The following is a 20048-nucleotide window of genomic DNA, read 5'->3' as shown; positions in this document are numbered from 1 at the left end:
CTGCCATAGCACAGACACTGTAGACACTGTTCTGACATGCAGGAACAATTGTTTCCTACTGTATACTCTAACCTACGCAGCAAGATAAAAATTACTCTGCGAAGGGGAGTGTAGCCGAACACTGCACAAGAAACAGACTTCAAAATGAGTTGTGGTTCTTATTCCAAGCCCCTCTTCTCACCTTGTATGCAGGAATAAAGAGCAGAACACAGAGAGATCCTATAGGTGCAAGAGGCATACAAGAGTAGTAGTGCAGAATGCCAGCAGTTGTCTTCCCATGAAACTTCTTTAAAAAAAAAAAATTAAGTCAAAGATGTTACTCACTTCCACATACCTACTATCTTACAATGAGATGATCACAGCGCACAAATGTGCGCTCTTCCATTAACTACCCTTTCTCAATACTAGGATATAACTAAGGAAACCTTTAATTACATCCACTTTATTCAGCAAGACTATCAAACTGTTCTTGTTCTGTTTAATTCTGAAATGATTAACATACTCAAAAATAGGATCTAACAATTTGTGTGTGCATGGTGTATTAAATGTAGATGCTTTTATTACAGTCTTCCTTGCCACATATTTTAAAATAAAATAAATCAATACAATCACCATAACAGTCTCAGACAACAAATTAACACTATCCAATCAAGACACAGTTAAGATAACCAAAAGGCAATATGAGTAACTGGAAACCTTGGTCCTCTGATTCTTTTGGATAACACATAGATTAGAGATTTCTCCCGCTTATGATAAAAATCAGCAAACAAGCATTAACGTTAACAATTCATACTGCAGATTTCTTAAATGTTTATATCGAGTGTGAATAGCATTGATTTTAGCACAATGTCTTTATGCATGTCTCCCAAAGAGGTACATGGAAATTTTAAGCATGTAGAGACTAATCCGGGCCCAGAATAGAGTAGATCGTTTATAAACAACTTTTGGTCTCTCCTGCACAATGGCTCCGCAAATGAGTGCGCTTGCAGTAATCAAAATGGCTGACCACACACACTGCTAAGTTAGTTCCAGAAAAAAGGGATCCAAGAAAAATTACTTCCAGTAAGCGAAAAGAAAGAATGGTGGGGAAGTTGACTGGACACAAACACAAAGCATTCACCGCTCCCACGCGTACCTCAGCATTAGAAGCGTCCTTTGCTGCCAACTTCACACGAACACATGGGAGCACCTGTGGCAGTGAAGTTAGCAGTCCCTAACCGGTGAATGCTGGACTGGTGGGTTACAGACACCTTTCACGCTGTTAGGACAGTCACGGAAGATTACCCATTAGTTATTGACTCCACTCTCTGGGCTAAAGTGCTTGTTCTGCTGTAATCAGCTGGAACCTAAACCAATTTAGACTAACCATTTTTCTTTGCCTAAGGATCTGCAAGTGCACCAGACAACCCTCGTAAGTCTCCTCCAAGCCCTTAAATAAATACTGGGCAGCTACTACTGAGACACTTTCCAGCTGCACCAGAAAGACAGCAGGAATTCAGAAATAGGTACAGATATTATATGCAGGAGGAGAGAAGGGAATAAAAGATTGGACAGGACTGTGCTGTCTTTGAATTTTGCTCTGCAAACATTATGAAACAGCGCTGTGTAACTCTGAACAAATAAAAATGCATCCAAGTATGTATACCTTGACATTTAAAAATACCTGTTAGCCTGTTGTGACTACAAAACATTAGCTACAGAATATATTTACAGATAATTTCTGATGTTTGTTCCTGGCAAGAGATGTTAAACCCAATTCTTCACTGAAGACATAAACCTGACCTAATTTAGATCAGGTCAGTGGGAATTTAAAACAGATATCACATGAGCAACTCCCAAGGACTTAAGCAGAAACAGTTAGCAGCCCATTACTACAGAATCCAGCTACTGCAAAATACGAACTTTTGCAAATTGTGCACATTAGTATCATTATCCTTTTTTTCTTTTTTTTTTTTTTTTTAAAAACATGGATATGTCACAGATTCTAAGGAAGGTGTGAATTACTGAACTGATCCATCCTTTGAAGCAGTGCGAAAAGATCACACCTGACAGGTATAAGCTGCTCCAACAAACGTATCACTTTCTCTTTTATGGCAAGATCACAGTTCATTATGGTTTACAGACAAAACCTTGTTTGCAAGGTAGCTTTAAGTTTCCTAAATTCCAAGCTGCTTTATTTCAGAGAAAACCAGCTCTTGCCTTTCTCTCAATTCCCTTGTGAAAGTGTATTTTTTTTAGCGGCAAAAAAAATTGTGCTGTCTCACACTTACTGAAAGGGCTTTTCTGTAGTACATGCTTACAACAGGTAGGGTTTCTCTGACAGCAGATTTTGACAATGCATACTTATTGCTGCTTAAAAAAAAATTAAAAGACCAATTTTGAGCTTCTCTCTCCTGTTGATCCCCTGATGCGAAGAACTGAAGAACCTCAATTCTGCACTGCGCTAGCGCAGGGATGGCCACCATGCGCTTCCCAATTCAGCCCCATGTACACCTCTCAACCCAGGCCGTGTTACGTGGCTGGCAATGAAGCTAATGCTGGTGCAGGGGTGCTGGGCAATCCACAGCCCCGGCTACATGAGACAGTGCACCAGGAGCCACTTCCAGGCCCAACTAAGATCTGTGCTGGAGCCATGGGATCGTAGAAATCAAATGTCATTTACTGCATGTGAACTGCTCCTGGGATTCATCTAATTCTTGGCAATCTGAGGGACACAGTAGAGGTCTCAAAGCTTGGCCATCTGAAGATTTTTGTATGTGACCCATAGGAGCTGCAAAACTGGATACAGCTGGGTGAGGGTGTCAAGGACAATGCCACAAAGTTGACCATGATATGTACAGGCAGGGAAGTTCAGTATGTTGATTCCTTCTTCCCAAGAGGATGGTAGGGATTATACACTTTCACACGAAATAGTCTAATTTTAAAAGATAAATAAACTCATAGTTATGTTTGGAATATGGCATGCAACACTTCTTTAATCAATGCTAGAAACGGTTAAAATCCTTTTGTGTTCAATTGTTGAAATGCATCACCAGCTACAATATTTAAATACCTTTGCTGAAAGCAACTATCTCAAAAAAGGCAACTGTATTCCTGGCACAACTGCAAAAAGCAGTTTATCTAAAAAGGGGGCAAATTATTAATACTGAGCTATTTCCTAGCCTATCTGGAAGTTTGTCTGTCAGGAAGAAAAAAAATATTTGCATCAATTTAAAAATACAGCACTGCAAAGAAAGGCAATTCGTTGTACTTCACAGAATCACAGAATGGTTGAGGTTGGAAGGGACCTCTGGAGACCGTGTAGTCCAACCCCACGGCGCAAGCAGGGTCAAGTACAGCAGGTTGCTCAGGGCCACGTTTAGTCAGGTTTTGAGCATCTCCAAGGATGGAGACTCCACAACCTCTCTAGGCAGCCTGTGCCAGCGTTTGATCACCCTCACAGTGAATTTTTTTTAACGTTTAAATGGAATTTCCTGTATTTCAATTTGTGCCCATTGCCTGTTATCCCTTCATTGGGCATCACTGACAAGAGCCTGGCTCCTTCTTCTTCACTGCTTCGCATCAGATATTTATACACACTGTTAAGATAGTTCATGTCTTTTTACATGTTGGATATCATCCATGAGCTCATCTCTGTTACTGACTGCTAATTTTAGCAACTGTTCACATCACCAAAATTATTATTGCTAGAAAGTTATTTAATGGCAGTGGTTACTAAAAACTGTGGCAGTAGAGTCATGTTTTGTAGGTCATTTCTGTTTTTTTTTTTCCCCTTAAAATTCTCAAGTCATATGAATTTTTTTTTTTGTATTTTTAATGCCAAATGCATGAGAGGAAATAAAATTATTATTAGCTGTTAAGAATTAAAGCCTGAAGTTTGCCTCTTACATTTACTGCAAAATGTGTTCATCTCTTAAATTTCCTTTGCTTCAGAGATACTGAAAACGAGGGATTTCAGAAATGCATTAATTATGAAATCTTATGCCATGAAAAAAATCTATTCAGCTAAAAATTTACTTTAAGGATAAATTACTCCTCTACTAGGTGAAACCAATTAACTTTTACAATGGCAGAAAATCCACAAAAATGGTGGGATAAGTGAAGACTTCAGTGGCCAAAGCAATCTCCAAACCAGCTCTTCTGGGGACTCCCAAGCTATGCAAGTGACACTATCAGTTGGGCAGGGGTGATGAGGAAGATGCAGGAAAGGTATCTGGGAGATACCCAAGAGTGAGTTTCCTGAGGGTACTCAGGTAATCAAGAAAAACTCAGCCCTTTCCTCTAATGCAAATTTGCTTCATGTCACTGCAAGCAGAAATGCAATTTTAACCTCCCTATGACATCTGAGACAAATAAAGCTCATCAACTGAATTTGGATTTAACAACACACTAGACTTCATCTTGGGAGAAGCAAGAACCTGAGTCCCATACAGAAATCATTCGGAAGTACGAGTGGTCAGTACCTATCAGCATATCTGCCCTACCGGTATAAACGTGGCTGTGATGTATAGGACGCTGAAATTATTAAGGATCCCATTTTGAAGCCTTATGAAGCAGAATTTTGAAATAAAGATGCATTAATAATAATGCATTTCTGTCATCTCTAATCAGCGTAGGCTGCAGAGATTTACATTATGAACAAATTAATTTTGTATGTTTCACTGCATTTGGTGAATTTATGTAACTTACTAAGCCTTATTAAACTAAAAATACTACTTTTACCACACTGCTTCATTGATAAGCCTGCCAATAGTGCTTACTATTGTTAAGTGGAAGTGCCCTACGTAGTTTGTAAATACATCCACCCATGAAGAACAAATTAGGGTAGCCAGCTTTCAAGGTAAGAGCTGCTTTCCCTTTTGTCCTCACAGAATGTTTGTCCTTAGTAAAAACTAAAAGAATCAAACCTGGCCTCGGAGGTAGAACTACAAACTTCTAATCAGTGCTACTGAATAAAGATATTATCTTATTAATGAAGATGTTTCTGGAGCAGCTTTCGGAAGAAAATAATGCGGGCACCCACAGACATTAGAAATAAGCAGCCGCTACCTGCAAAAACTGAAACTGTGCAGCTGTTCATAGACAAGAAACAGGAGCAGTTATCAGTAACATGAATGACACCTCAAGGACACTTCAGAGTACTTAAATGCCAAATATCTTCAAAGTACTCCTACACACAACCAGAACTTTGTGTGTAGTTTTAACCCTGCTTAGTTTCGTAGCAGCTGAGATACTGAATACCAGAGTAGATAACCAGATATCTCCAGGAAAAGGGAGCATGGAGCCAGCTCCATTGGCACTAGATGCCATCTTGAAATATATTTTCCAGTCAGTCAAGCATTCCATTAGCAAATTCACATCTAAAGTCTTTGGCAAGACAGGAACATTGTACTCTCTTGCTCTGGGTAATTACACAGACTAAGTGAATTTGACAGCCATTTTGATACCTGGTAATATGCTTCAATGCACGCTAACTGTTTTGTTTTTAAAACTGAGCAAGGCCAGCACATATGTTTGAGAGTGGATATCTGCCTATGCTGGGCACTATTTCATGAAAGTCAGGTTTCTGTCACAGATCTAAGGCAAATATTACAATTTAAAGGAAAGAAATGAGGACATCAATACATTGTGCGTTATTGGAGACGTAGAGCCTTTATAACACGGTGGCTTTCACTATGATCTCTGGGTTTTCTATGTCCTTTTTGCTTTGGACCATTCTCAGTTCCAGCTGGGCTGAGTTTGGTTTGTTTCCTTCTCCAGCTTGCGCTAAAAAGATGACACGAGAATGTCATTAAAAACAGCAGTATAAAAGAAACAAGTTACATTGTTCTGTAACCCCGCTATTTTTTCTACCCTCCTCCCCTCCCCTACCTCCCTTACTACCCCCTGCTAAAGTTCCATGGTGGAAGATCCAGGTCAGCACTGTGATTTCTTATCACCCCTGTTCTGCAGCTCTCTCCAGGAAAGAAACACGGCTCTGCTGTCATTAGAAAGTGACACAGACATGCTCCGAGAAGCCACAGATTGCATCTGGATCTCCTTAGGAATTGAAAGACATGGGAACTCCAATGGGAGAGAAGCTGAAAAAAATCATTCCTCACATGGCCAACACAGCAAACAGACAGTTTATTATTAGTTGATAAACCCCTCTCAATACTAAACACATGCAGTTAAAGGGAAAGTGAGTGAGCTACATTTAAAACAGAAGCACTCTTGCATGTCAAACTCCGCATTTCCTCAAGTTCTTCCACCACTGTTTTGCAAAGCAGTCAAGCGCAGTCAGCCTGACTGTAGTCCCACTACAAGCTGAACAGTGACATCTTCCGTCAGGTGTTATCAAAAATAGGCTTGGAGGACACAGTAAGGAACATGCACTGACAAGACTACCGAGCTCTCATTCTCTGGCTGCTTCTGTGTTGAGGGCTGCCTTTAGTCAGCAAACCCAGAAAGCTCTTTGAATGTTTCTTCTGATGCAAATCCAGACAGAACAAGGGAACAAGAATTGAATGAATTACCTTTCGCACTCTTAATGGTCCTTTGCAGAACATGTTGCATGGCTGACACAGTCTTTTCACATGCCACCTGCATTAACATAATATATTCAGGTTTTAGTAAAATTTCAGCTGCCTAGTTTAATATTATTACTTCAAAACCACTGCTATTAAGAGGCAAACATGACTGACGACGCAAACAGTATGACAACCATGTAATGTAGAGTTTGGGAAAAAAAATTTTAGACTCTCTTAATTCTCCCGAAACAGGTATTTGAAACCATACACCCGTATCGAGGACTCTATGTGCTTAAGGGAAAGAAACAGAAAAATAGATCTGATAAATGATTTTCAGTGCTTATTATGAAGTGAGGGTAAAAAATATAATTACAAACATGCATGCAGTCTCTCTCTCTCTCTCTCTCTCTCTCTCTCTCTCTCTCTCTCTCTCAGAACATCTTATTTGGTAAAATTACAAAATCCACGTAACTGAAATGTGACCGTCCAAAGTTGTACAAGCTAAAATATTTTGGCAAAAGGGAAGTTCTGCTTTTTTTCCTCTGAATTGAGGAAAAAAGGCCAAGACAGAAGAGAGTCTTTAAATAATGTCGTAGATTAAAAGTAATAAAAAAAAGAAACATAGTCTAAACTTGCGAAGAGAAAATAACTTCTCCCACACCTTCAAATTGTTTGGATGCTTATGGGTCCATGCCAAAAGCATAGCAGCGAACAAGTCTCCTGTTCCAACAAAGACAGCATCCACTTTAGGAGACTCCAGTCGAATTCTTTGTGTCATCTTGGTACCATCTGCTTTAGCTACAACACAGATAGACAGTTAAGTAACAGACCCAGCAATTAATACAGTAGCATTTACTATAATTTAAGAGTGACCACCAGATTTGAATTCCTTTGTTGTTTGGAACGTGAAGATGCTAAGGAGTATTGTAAACTTTGTACCAGCTCTTTTAAAAGATGCAACCTTTCAAAACTTTGCCAAATTGGGATAGCATTTACAACTTATATACTGTATGTACTTCCCTTAAGAGGAAGCAGGTAGCTAGCACCTTCATTTTCATGAAAGATTTAGAGTCACCTCTTTTCATTTAGACAGCAGCAGCAGCTTGCTCAGGAAACCGCATATTTATGGAGACTGCTGAATCCTAGATGGGGCATCCCAAACCATAATCTAGAGTATCTCCGGGTTGTATGGAGGCACAAGAGCAGATGTAGACATCAGCAGAGAATATCTGATTCATGTGCCATATTGTAATCACCATCAGAATGACCACACTTATTCCAGACCTGGCATGTACTGAGTGCTAAGACCCACCGACTGATTCTTAGTGGAATCTGGTTTAAACATCAAGAGTTTTTCGGTCTCTCAGCAGTCCAGAATGTGATGCCCACATTTAGATCCCTTAGACGAACAAGAAAACGAGATCATATACCATCCCACATAATTATGCCCTTCTCAGGTAAAAACATCCTGTGACAGTCCAAACACACAGTGAATCTTGGTGATAGTATAGAAAGGGATATAAAGAAGAAGCAGAAGGACATTTTACAACCTATCAGGGGAGGAAGAATCTGCTAACAGGACAGTGTAACTTTTCATAAAAGCATTCAAAACATTCAAAGTTCCTGTTTTACACCACTACTACTTGTCAGGACCACTACTAGGGGCTTTAACAGCCCTGATCAACCTCACCTAGGACATCCTCCACCCCGCACCCTCCTTGCCCAGGAGCTGCATGGAAGCTCAGGCCCAGTCGCAAGCATCCTTGCCTGAGCTATGTTGTAGGTGTACCGGTGTACAGCCCTGCTGTCCTGACTTACTGCTTGGATCTTCCAGATTAATCTCGGACCTGGCTTGCCTCACCTTTCTCTGATGATCACTGGACTGTCAATTGGACCTGTCCGCCATCACCACCCGTGTTCTGCTCACCTTACTCAGATACTGTGGGCCTGTGCTGTGTTGGGGAGGGCAGTGCTCTGCCTGTGCTATGATCATGCTCAGCTCCCAGCTTGTCTTCCCTCATGGAGCAGCCCCATTCTTACCTCTCTGCTATTACTGTAGCAGAAGAAGTTCACTTAGGGATCTAAGCTCCCTCCATGCACTACAGATGGGTCTGATGAAACTACTTCTTAAAAAAGTAACTGAAAGCACAAAACAGGGTAAAAGAAAGCACAGTTTAACGAAGGAGTTCATGACTGACTTACTTTTTCTGTGGCTTCCCAGAGCAATTAGGTAGTCGTTTCCTAGAGGCGCCTGTAGATCTGAGCTTGTGATCACCACAGTCTCTGGTCCCATGGCATGGAGCATATCCATTACCTTTCCATGTGCAAAAAGGCAGGAATCAGTGACCGCAATGTGTGTTGATTAAACCTTGCATCATTCATAGTACTGAGGATTTTTGACAAGCACCTTATTTTGGCATCTTTTGTAAAGAGAAAAAACAGTTTCTACTCAAAGAATTCACTTGAATTAGGGGAATTAATTTGAAAGAGAGGAATCAAAACATCCGTATTTAAACGTACACACTTGTTAAAATACACAAGCATTTCTGCATTATTTTTGGATGCTCCTCTGAAAAAGAATACTCTGTTTCAGCTGTGATCAGAATTTTTGTCTGCATCATGTTTTCAGAACATATTATCAAAAGAATAAGAGAACAAATATACAGACACATGCACCTGAGCTGGCATCTTGAAACACTTGCTAGAAAGCCAATAACTCCAGGTCATGAAGTCTTATTTAGCCACTACTTTAAGAGTTAGCAAAAATGAAGAGTTAAAGAGCTAAATCAGAGGCACAAGTGTGTCTGTCTCAATCTCCTTTTCTCATTCTGTTTCAAACCCCAAATTACACCTGTAAATTATGTACCTTTGCAGATGTATTTCCACTCTGTGTGTTACTCACTTAAACTCATTAATACTCTACTGCTGACATCACAATTGGTTGCTACAGAAGTGATTTTGATTTCACAGAAGAAAGACTGACTTCAATAATGAGTTTAGCATAAAACACAGATAAAATATTAATTTTCCCAGAAGAGTTTAACTAAAAATCCTCTCAGGCTAGCTATGACTCATGAGCAACTGAATGATAAGGATTTATTTCTGCTATTTTTTAATTCTCTATTGCTTTTCTTTCTTGTCTAAGCCTCCAGGTTTCTTCAACTGTCAGACCTCTTTGCACAGACATTGCTAGGTTTTAAAGCAGCAGTAAATCCACCAGCATATGCTGACATAATCAACCTGTGAAGTAACACTGAACTCAATTTCATTTCCCAGTCACAATTCACCAAGAACCTAATCACCAGTATTTCTAGTTGTAGGACTTAGCCCCTTCTACATTAATATTACATCATATTTAATTTTATGTTAGAAGACTATACTGTCGTCACTAGTCTTGCTAAAGAAATGAATGAAAGCATGTCACCATGGAAATCGATGCCAGAATTCCTACCACCTCCAAAGGGGACAAATTCCAGCATGGATTATTACTCAGAAGGATAGACCTATATATGACATGCAGCTGCCGAGACAGACAGATTAAAATATAATATCCTGCAAGCAACTATTTTAAAAATGTTTCCATTCCTAAGTATAATTCCATCTTTTTAGAAGAGATTTTTTTAAAACCCATCACAAATAAGAGCTATCATATGACTCAGACAGACTGTCAGAAAACTAACTTGTAAAATTGTTTAGCACATGCAACCCATGTTTGCAGCTGAAATATGCAAACCTAAAACTAATGGCTGCTCAGCTAACAGTGTTGTTCTCAAGACTGTGGTTCCACTAGTAAGGATGAGAATAGAAGAATTGAGTTATAGTTAGCAGCTAGTGGCATGAAGCACAGTTCATCACCCTCGCCCAGCACACTGGGGTAATGTAAAACTGGGGGGAGGAGCGGAATTAAAAGACCTGAGATCTTTGGAGCTGCTTCCTGCTCTGAAGAGATGGTAATCAACCCATTTGCATGAGGTTGCTGGAGGAAAAAAAAACCCAAACATTTGGGCTGACAGACCCCAGCTACTCTCCAGGGTGCCACTGCAGCTGCTGTTTGTTTAAAGATTTTGTGTTCCTTTGAAGTTCAAAACCAAACTGGAAGAAATAACATCAGTCCATTATGAAAGCACTTGATTAGTCAACAAAATAAAGAGCTCAGCCATTCTCAAGATACCATTAAAACCATATTCCTATTTTGTCCTTCATCACCAAGCCCTGCAGCTTTTTATTTTCTCCAGTTTGTGTAAAAGGGTAAATCCTTACACATCAATGCAGTATATTGGTGGACCATCTATAATCTCTGTGTGGTGATGACAGCAGCTATCAATGCTGTGGATTTGTCTGTCTTTCACCAGGAAGTACCCGAAGGCCATCACTCCCAGTCTGGTTTCTCATCTATGCAATCTATCCTTTTGCAATCCAGGTCTCATCCCCTTTGAATCAATTTAAGGAAGAACAACAGAGCACCAGCAAACACTCTCAGGAAGAGATTCAGAGTGTATTCAATCCACCCTTGTAAGAGTTTGCTAGTAAGCTCTCTTCCTTGCAAACAATCTGTGTGGGAGAATGAGAAACGGCTGTCTTAACACTCAGCATCGCTGTTGCACGACTCACATGTGGACAGCAGAGGGAGCGACTCATGCAGGTTTCTAACGCCCAGGGTCACCCGGGGTTTTCACCCCAACCAGCGCATTTCCACAGCGCTGACAGCGTGTGCTTACTTGCCATGTGTGCTGCTGCTACCCTTCTTACACTGCAGGGAAACAAGCTCACAGAGATCTACTCATTACCCCTGTAATGCCTTTATCTGTAGTTCTTTCGGGAAGTTTCTTCAGAAGTCTGACACTAGAACAAAAACTGTTTTGCGCCTGGAGTGCACAAGCTTTAATGATAAATGGAGAGAAACGATAGAGGCCAAAGTGACTTCAAGGTTAAAGACAAATGGCAAACTGCAGCACTGAAGGCAGGAATAGAGAAAGAGATCTTACACATCCTATCCCTTGCCTACTTACCTCTAAAGCTTCTTTTTCTGTGTGAATCTTCCTGCCCGTGAGTAACCTGAGAATGAAACAGAAATCTTAAAAGAGCACAAGTTCCCCAGGCAATGACTGCTTTGTTTACTCTTTGAAAGGAGGAAAGCTTGGACTGCACCATACAGGCCCAAACGATTTGTAGCTACATGGTCCGCTGTACCAGACCGCTGTCTTTAAAAGTTATATATGCATAGATACACAGCGCTTCTGTGTCCTAACCTGCCTCCTGTAGAGATCCCTGTATCATAAAATTCCCTCACAAGTGTCTTCTCTCCATCTCCCATGTAGCTGTTCCCTCCCCTTAGGGGGACAGCCTGTGATGTATGACAACAGATAATCTCCTGACCAAAGAGAGCTATGTAGACAGGATGGGCAAGAGGCATTTAAATTCTTAACTCCTGTGAGATGTTGCCATGGTGGTATTTCTGAATCTAATCTTGGGGGTTTGAGTCAAACTATTTCAGTTTTGATATTCTGACATATAATAAAAATTTTCCTAGGAATGGGTAAGGACGGGCAAGGGAAGAGAGGTATTTTTTCAACCGGCCCTAGATACAGGATTCTGCAGACAATGAAAATGAGAGACCAGAGAAAACAAGAGAAATCTTTTCCTCACATAACTCCCAGATTTTTTATTGGTTTCAATATGGAAGAGTTGGAGGTTTGCTGAAAAGCACCACATACTAAAACAGCTAAAAACCCAACACGTACATACATACAGCACTGTATTGAGACAAATAAATGGGTATCAGTCTCCCCTTCTTTTATCCCCAAGTTGATTTGGCTATAAAAGGAAGTAAGTACTTACTCAGCTTCAAACTGGTTAGGAGTAATTATATCAGCAACAGGTACAACTTTGTCCCTGTAGACTGGGAGAAGATCCTTGGGCACATACTAGGGGAGAAAAAACAGTATCAAATGTTGTCATCAGCAGCATCCGAGATGTGGGACTGCAACTCTCCTTCCCTCAAATACCATTCTGCTGTCACTGAGTAACCTAAGAGCTCCCAGTGTACAGTTATGCAGCAGTAACTAAAGTGGCAGTGCAACTGCTAAATCAGGATTAATACACCCTTTTGTCCCCGTTTTATTTTCTCTGTTAGTCTCATAAGCTACGCAGGGCAGGGTACGTATACATGTGCTCATGTGTTACTGTCTTCCCATTCCAATCGTATCAGCGACAGGTGCAACCCCACCACAGTGCTGACCACTAGGTGCTACCAGAACACCCGTCATACTGATACTCATGAGCTCACTCATGCAGCCATACAAATTTATTACTAAGTGCTACTTCATGTGATGTTTTATGAGCAGGTAAACTGTAAAAAGGTACAAGGACAAAGAGGAATTCATAGTGCATGACTAGTTAAGGCAGAAGAAAACATAAAATATCATTATGGCTGATGTCTTCCCACATTGCATTTTTACTGAAATTATTTGCTAATTTTGATCAAAAAGGAATGTTTCGTTGTCAGTATGCAGTCTGGTATTGGCACACAGAACCTTTCTGTCACTGATCACAGCCCAATGCCTAACAGCTGTTGGATCTCACACGAAGTAAGTCATCTTAATTTAGGTTCAAGCGGTATGTCAATTCACACGATCGCTGACAATGCCAGCCAGGCTACCAGCCAAAACAGAGCTCTTGACAGATGAGGGAACTCCAGCAAGACAAGGAGAGGGAGCAGGGGGATATTTTCCTGTGGACAGGGTCTGTATTCCACCTGTTGTCTCAGCAGAGCTAGAAATAATCCCAGGGCTACGCAGCCATCATTCTTCGCAGATACTAAACTCATTAAAATACAGGAAATTAAAATACAAACTTAATTGATGCTGGGATCCAAAGCCACACTTAGGTAAAGTAGCTTTGTTTTGGTGTTTAAAAATTAATAAATCTTTATACATCTTTATATAGCAAATATTCACTATACAGAGAATCCAAACAGGTAAGTACTAACCATAGAGCCTTCTCCATTCCATTTGTCACCCATCACTGGATCACATACTGTAACAGAATAAATCTAGCTTTAGAAATGGGGTACAGTTACAGAGACCCTGGTGGGAGGGAAAGGTTTTAGGTAACAGTAGTGCCTATGTAACAGCACTGAGCACCTGATAGCTTACAGACGCTCACAGCTCTTGCAGCACACTCAACCTGAGTTGCTGGTGGCTGCCAATTCTGAAAGAGTAGGCCATGTGTCTTAAACAATTGTCAGAGGGTTGTAGTCACCCTCTCCTACCTGCTTCCATGTCGTTATGTCTGAAAGGAATGAGGATGAGAGGGTCTGACTGCTGGGAGTAAAGGGGCTTTTGTCACGTAAAACGCAGAGAGCCCTCCCCTTCACTCCCCAACGCAAAACTCTGGAATAGTAGTATGGTGGGGAAGAAACGTGGGAGAAGCTAATAGCTGTGAAGAGAGTCCTATTTCTACTTCAGCATAAAAAGATACATGCCAAGCGTACACACCAAAATGCTGTGTATACGCATAAAAATATTATGTGTAGTATAATGAAACAAGAATAAAATCCATGCCAAAGTACACTAACTCATACTTGCTGTAATAACATTAACACACATTTGGCACAGGTTCTGAATCATCAGCAGTATTAACAACATACTCCAAGTGCCCTCAGTTTCCAAGTGAGGATGGAAACAGCCTAGCCTTGTACTTTAAAAAGGAACATTGTTCATTGTATTAAAAGAGCTTTTAGCAAGATAAAAAAGAAATACAAATCCAAAGGTATCAAATCAATGTCCAATCAGTATTTAAGGAAGTTTCTATGAGTAAAAAGATGGTAATTTGTTTTACATTTTAAAAGTATTTTCCTTACATTATAATCTACTTACTAAATATAAAGGATCTTAGAAGCCCAGCTGTGTTCTCACTATCTGAAGTTTCTTTCTGGTCATACTCCAACAGAGTTTTTAGCTTTCACTTACTAGTACAAGGAGAACCTGACAATGCAACAGTGTTAATAAAGGCTAAAAAGCAACAAAACCCAACCTCATGAAGATATTTCTGCTACGTTTTTCTAAATGAGAACGGTGCTTTGTTAATTTTAAGGCAGATATCACACTCCGCAGTATTACACCTTGCAAATCCTGCGAACCATTCCAGATGTTTCCTGACCACACAGTTTACTGAACATGAAGATGACAGGGTCAAACCATCATTCACAGCTTTTTATCCCACTAAATCCCCACTGACTTTGCCCTCTCACTCTAAACATTTTGCTCAATTCAAGCCTACACTGGTTATGTTCAAAAGTCCTGAAACACTCAGAGAGTCAGGAAGGAAAGAGGAGAATCTCTTCTCACAGGTTTAAGCCTGACATGACATGTTAATGACAGCTGTTGCTAGAGTCTGTTGCTCTTTGAGTGCTCCTAAGTAATCTTAGCAGAGGGCACCAGAGTTAAAAAAGCCTTGGAGTTTAAGCTAAATTATGAAGCTTGTAAGGCACAGAAAGACACTTCTGGGATGTAACATGAAACCATGGCAGTGCAACACAGGAGAGTCTATCCTGCTTTTGGCTGACTTGGAAATCAAGGAGAGGCTTCAGCTATCAGCACTTAGAGCCTATACGTCTGAACTACAACCAGCAGCAGCAGCTGGGATTTTACAAGCCTTTCTTTGACAATCAGTCCTCAAGGCACATTCTCCTTTGAACAACATAATGCAAGAAACATACTGAAAGACATAAAATCAGAAAGATAAAAAACCAACTCCCTCAACGCTTAAGCAATGCTGAAACGAAACTTCACTGGAGCCCCAGCTGGTCCCAGCCAGATCAGAGCACAAGATGGTTGTGAAATGCTGAGTAACATCAAAACAGCGTTTTCATCCTGAAACGTGAAAATGATGGGCATATACAGTGATGAAGCAGAAAGGATTATAATACACATCCTTACCATATACTAGGTTAGAATTTTGTTGCTTCAATTCCTGGACAATATCCACCACCATTCCAAGAAACGATGTGTCTCTTGTATACCCTTTGGGAAAAAAAGACACTTTTGAAGTCTGTTTTCATGAATGCTTTTTTTTTTAATTTTGAATAGGAATGCTGCATACTTCTCATTCTTTGGAACTGCATTTTTAGAACAAAGGCATTTTAGTATTTCATTCAGGAATAATAGGTGGAAGACAAATTCAGACAATGCTTGCACAACTACAAATACAACCTTAAAAATCCATTTACTAAGTATGTTATATATGAAGGGCTCATACAACTTCAAAATGCCTGAACACATATACAAAAAGGTCAGGCTGAAAGGGAAAAAACATTCCTTTTCTTCATAACAGCAGTCCAAATCAGTATTATTTATCATGCAGTATGTAAGAAATATTTTAAATTCCATATACTTCCCTTGTACTCTGGTTTGCAGGAGATTTTTTATTATTATTAATGTTGTTGCTGATATGGCCCAACACATTAATGCAATAGAGAATTAATCTTGAATATTTTAGAGCAATGTACCAATATACCAATAAAATTCCTATTTTTAGGCTTCGCAGTGGAATAAGCTGGAAAAAAGTTTTATTATATCTCAAGACCCTAATCATAATAATAGCACCACTATATTCTTACTTAATCATTAACGTCTTTATTTTATAGATGTTTATTTATATATTTATTTTATGTATTAACTTTCTTTACAACATTTATTAATTAATAATTTGATTTTCATTGATTTTAGTTCATTTAATAGCATTATGTTTAGCAAAATAGCTTTTTCAAACCTTCAGCTTGGAAATGTCCACTATACTAAAATATTTAAAAATACATTTTGGAGATTCTTTATTTTTTTTTTCTCCCTTGCAAAATTGATCAATTCTTAGATGTTGCAGAGAAATGGAAAAAGTTTCCAAGAGTTTTGGCCAAAATGCTTTGTCTTATGTCTATGAAATGCTGACAATCAGTCAAAAAAGCCAAGCAAAGATTTTTGTTTAAAATGACCTGAGATGGTAGACTGGCTGAAAAAAAATACAGAGTATGATTAACATTATTGACAGAGGTGTTTCACTGAAATTACACTAAAAAATTACACTGATTAGAGTTTCTCTCTTACCTTGAGTGTTTTACTGTAAATGAAACAAATATATGAAGATCTACAAGTAACTAACAGTCACAACAGTTAATGAAGTGTTATTTTGTATAATCAGCCTAAAGATAGTAATTTCCATCTCAGCCAAGATATCTACAGTCATCAGACACACAATTACAGTCAAATTCCACCTGCTGACAAATTAATTTGTTTTCAGTGTTTGAATAATCATATCCAGGTTGTTAGAGGTTCAAAGTACAGTTGTGCACTACAGTGAATGGCTGTTCGTGTTTGAAGAGAAGAATCTGTCTTTTGGCCCTGAATGAAAAACACTGAATTTTAAAAGTTCAGCCAGAGCGCAACCAAACACTAAAACACAGAGTGTTACTAGATCTTAAGAAATTAGTGCCATTTCTACCCATGCCTTCTTTTTGTCCATACTGAAAAAGGCTACACTGAACGAGATTTTTAAACAAACATGAACAACACGCTGACCCATCTACCCACAAATCCTATTTTAAAAGGCATATTAATAAATATTCCTTTTTTCCTCCAAAATGTCTTTTTGATGAACATTTCTATTTTTTCCTTCTACCATTTTTAATCTCTTACATCCATTTTGCCAGTACAAGACAGTGATAGGAAAGGAGTTGGGGTCTCTTCCAAGAGTTGAAAGTAAAATAAAAAAGGAACATTTCAGCTGAAAGAATACTCAAACATTATTTACAAGTTTTGCATACTCACATCTCCTGAAAACTCCTACAATACAGTGTGCTTTTCCTGGAAAGATCCTCTGTGTGAGTTCTTTCAAGGAAAGAAAGGGTGTTTGTCTAATTCTCAATCACAAAGAACCCATTTATGCTGAAATTAATTTCTTAACCTTACTTCAGTCTGTTTTCTATTTTGTCTCCTTTACTTTGGAGATATTCCCTGAAAAAGAACTGACAATAACTCTTAAGACATGCCACACCCTTCAAGTCAGAATGACTGCTTTGGGTTTATAATCCATACACTTAAAAGCCTCCAGCTGTCCCTGTGTATAAAGCACCTTCCTCCACGTGGAAGTCATGAAATCAATCAAATCTGGCAATATATTTCTGTTTACCTTTAAAAAGTGACTGTTCACTGCTATAAAAATTAATACTGTAATCTAGACCAGATGCATAGCTCTTACCGAGGTGAAACCCAATCAGTAATCTACATTTGAGAAGCAGGAATTGGATGAGAAGCAGTTTTTAATAAAAACTGCACATAGAATCTCTCCTTTCTATAAAGTATTCTACAAGAAGTTCTCTTTGCCTATATTTATCAACACTTTGCACCTAGTGGAAAGCAAAGGAAAACACTGCACAGTCATTATGTCCTGCAGAACTGTATCCACTCAGAGGACCTACATAGTAAGAACAGCAAAAAGTCAAGAGATATGAGAGTCAAAACCAAAATCCAACCCTGCTTATACTCTGCTCTGTATCCAAAGCACTACCCCTTAAAGATTAAGTAGAAAAAACAAGGACAGACAACTGTATAAAATCTATAGTAGCGCAGAGTGCCAGTACTGCAAATTTAGGAGAAAGAGTTAAACTCATGTCTTCATAATAAATTTAAAAATAATACTCTGACATTCCTCATCCTTTTTTCAGTAAAGACACTCCCAAAACATTAATTAAACCTGTACACGACTGGCCTGTACAAGTCTGTAAACTATACAAGGGGATGAATTTACCCACCCAATTACAACCTTCAGGCTGGAGAACACTGGCTGTTTCAAACTAAAAAGCATGAGCAGTTGAGACTATAATATACAAATGAAATTGCAGGAGGAATCAAAGGAGGGAAAATTAATTGCTTGGTTTGGAATAAAGAGTGATATGGTTTATATTTCTTTACTTTTTGTTTACATCTCATGGGAATTCCAAGGAACAAGCTCTTCTTACCTGTGAGTACATAATCATACTGGTTGACCTTGTTCAGCTTAAGTCCTTCATACAGTTCATGAAGTTCATCTGAATTTAACACCTGACCCTTCCAGTGGGCATAACCTGCAAAGTAAATACCAGACAATTTTTCAAGAGCTAGCTTTTCTATTTAGGATCACACAGATTACACACTTGGAGGGACCATATCAGATATTAGCACCAGGAAGCATTTCCACCTCCTCTTCTGTAAAACGCTGTTGCCGAATGAAAGCTGCTGTCAGCAGAACAGTTAACGTGCTCAACTTCTTCTTAGCACTTCTGTTTCCCAAAGGAACTGGAATGACTACACTGGAGTTTGTGACTGTTCATTTATCAGCAAATCAAGCAGAGCACACACAATATCCTGAGAGTTTTCCTGTGGAGCCTATACAACTATCCCTTTCCTGTGTGGAGGGGAACAAATGTATGTTTTAGACTTCACTGGAGCAGGGTGTCAGTATAATCTATTTTTGTTATTTTATACTATAAAAAAAAAGAAAAAGAAAAAGATTGACAGGTAGATGACAAGCTTAAACAGGCTTGTGGATCTGTCAGGACTCAGTCATGCAGCACTCCTGCACCCATCAGACACAGCGTTCACTGGGACCTGCATGCAACGAATAGAGTCACCACAGCAGAACATTGTCATGGATACTCTTTAAACATACAATGTCATCTACAGATTTTCTTCCAAAAATATCACAGTTTTAATGCTGAGGATCCTGGAGGAGGCAAATGAGTATGAGAAAGACACTATAAACCAACCAATATTATCCATACACTCTTATTCTTGAATAATCTCTAAGAATTACAAGCCAATATTCTTGGCTGAGAAGTGGATGGAAGATGAAGTTACTTGGGAGAAGCTGACCTGATTTCAGCAAACAAGGGACCAAGCTCCATGGCAGCCAATTTCAACGGGAAAAAAAAAAAATCTTCCTTGACAGACTCTATAAACATTTGTTGAAAAATGTAAATGCACCTTGCACCTTGTCATCAAAGCCTGCCCATCTAGATGCCATCACTGCAACATCCATGAATTCAGAGTTTGTTAAAAAGCTTATCTTTTTATTAACTGGAATTGGGAAAAGTGAAATGTTAAACGAGGTATCTTCTTCCACACCACCCCCGTGTGAAGACAATGGTATTTTGTTTGTTTTAATTTCTGCTCTTGGAGTTAGAAAATTCTGTGATAAAAACTGTTGGCTTTGATTATCACTCTAAACTGTGTTATTAGAGTAACTGCCAAAAGGTGCCTAGAGCCTAGGATAAGCACATTTTTCAGTTTTCCTTCTTATGAATGCAAATACACCCACAGCAGGGTGAGCAGATGGATCATTTTGTTCTCCTCAGCTCACAAAGACATAGCCTCTAAAACACGACTCGCTGCCAGCTGGCTGGGGGACTGACTCACATCAGCCACTACAATTCTCTCCCTAGCAAATGCTTTTTAAAAAGTCTCTGTGAAGAAATGGATAAAGTGAGGGATTCCCGTATGTTAGGGCTGT

The 20048-nt window shown here is 39.3% G+C and overlaps 1 protein-coding gene across 2 annotated transcripts in view; it reads right to left on the bottom strand.

Moving 5' to 3' along the window:
- Positions 1-222: 222 nt before the first annotated feature.
- The window catches only part of PDXK (pyridoxal kinase), a 53787-nt gene continuing 33961 nt past the window's right edge, over positions 223-20048 (bottom strand). Inside the window, exons 3-12 of one of the 2 annotated variants that reach the window (XM_075173602.1) lie at positions 18520-18624; positions 15449-15532; positions 13498-13544; positions 12348-12433; positions 11519-11564; positions 8712-8823; positions 7171-7307; positions 6516-6582; positions 5626-5766; positions 223-286 (exon numbers count right to left, since the gene is read on the bottom strand). In XM_075173602.1, the coding sequence (XP_075029703.1) occupies positions 5654-5766; positions 6516-6582; positions 7171-7307; positions 8712-8823; positions 11519-11564; positions 12348-12433; positions 13498-13544; positions 15449-15532; positions 18520-18624 (797 nt within the window). In that variant the 3' untranslated portion in view covers positions 223-286; positions 5626-5653. Of the gene's footprint in view, positions 287-1960; positions 5767-6515; positions 6583-7170; positions 7308-8711; positions 8824-11518; positions 11565-12347; positions 12434-13497; positions 13545-15448; positions 15533-18519; positions 18625-20048 lie in introns of those variants that run through there. The other variant, XM_075173592.1, reaches the window with a different exon arrangement.

This window comes from Calonectris borealis, chromosome 1 (assembly GCF_964195595.1).
Source record: "Calonectris borealis chromosome 1, bCalBor7.hap1.2, whole genome shotgun sequence".
NCBI classification, from domain to species: domain Eukaryota; kingdom Metazoa; phylum Chordata; class Aves; order Procellariiformes; family Procellariidae; genus Calonectris; species Calonectris borealis.
Note: the sequence above shows the minus strand (reverse complement) of the source record. Positions and strands in the feature narration are given on the sequence as shown.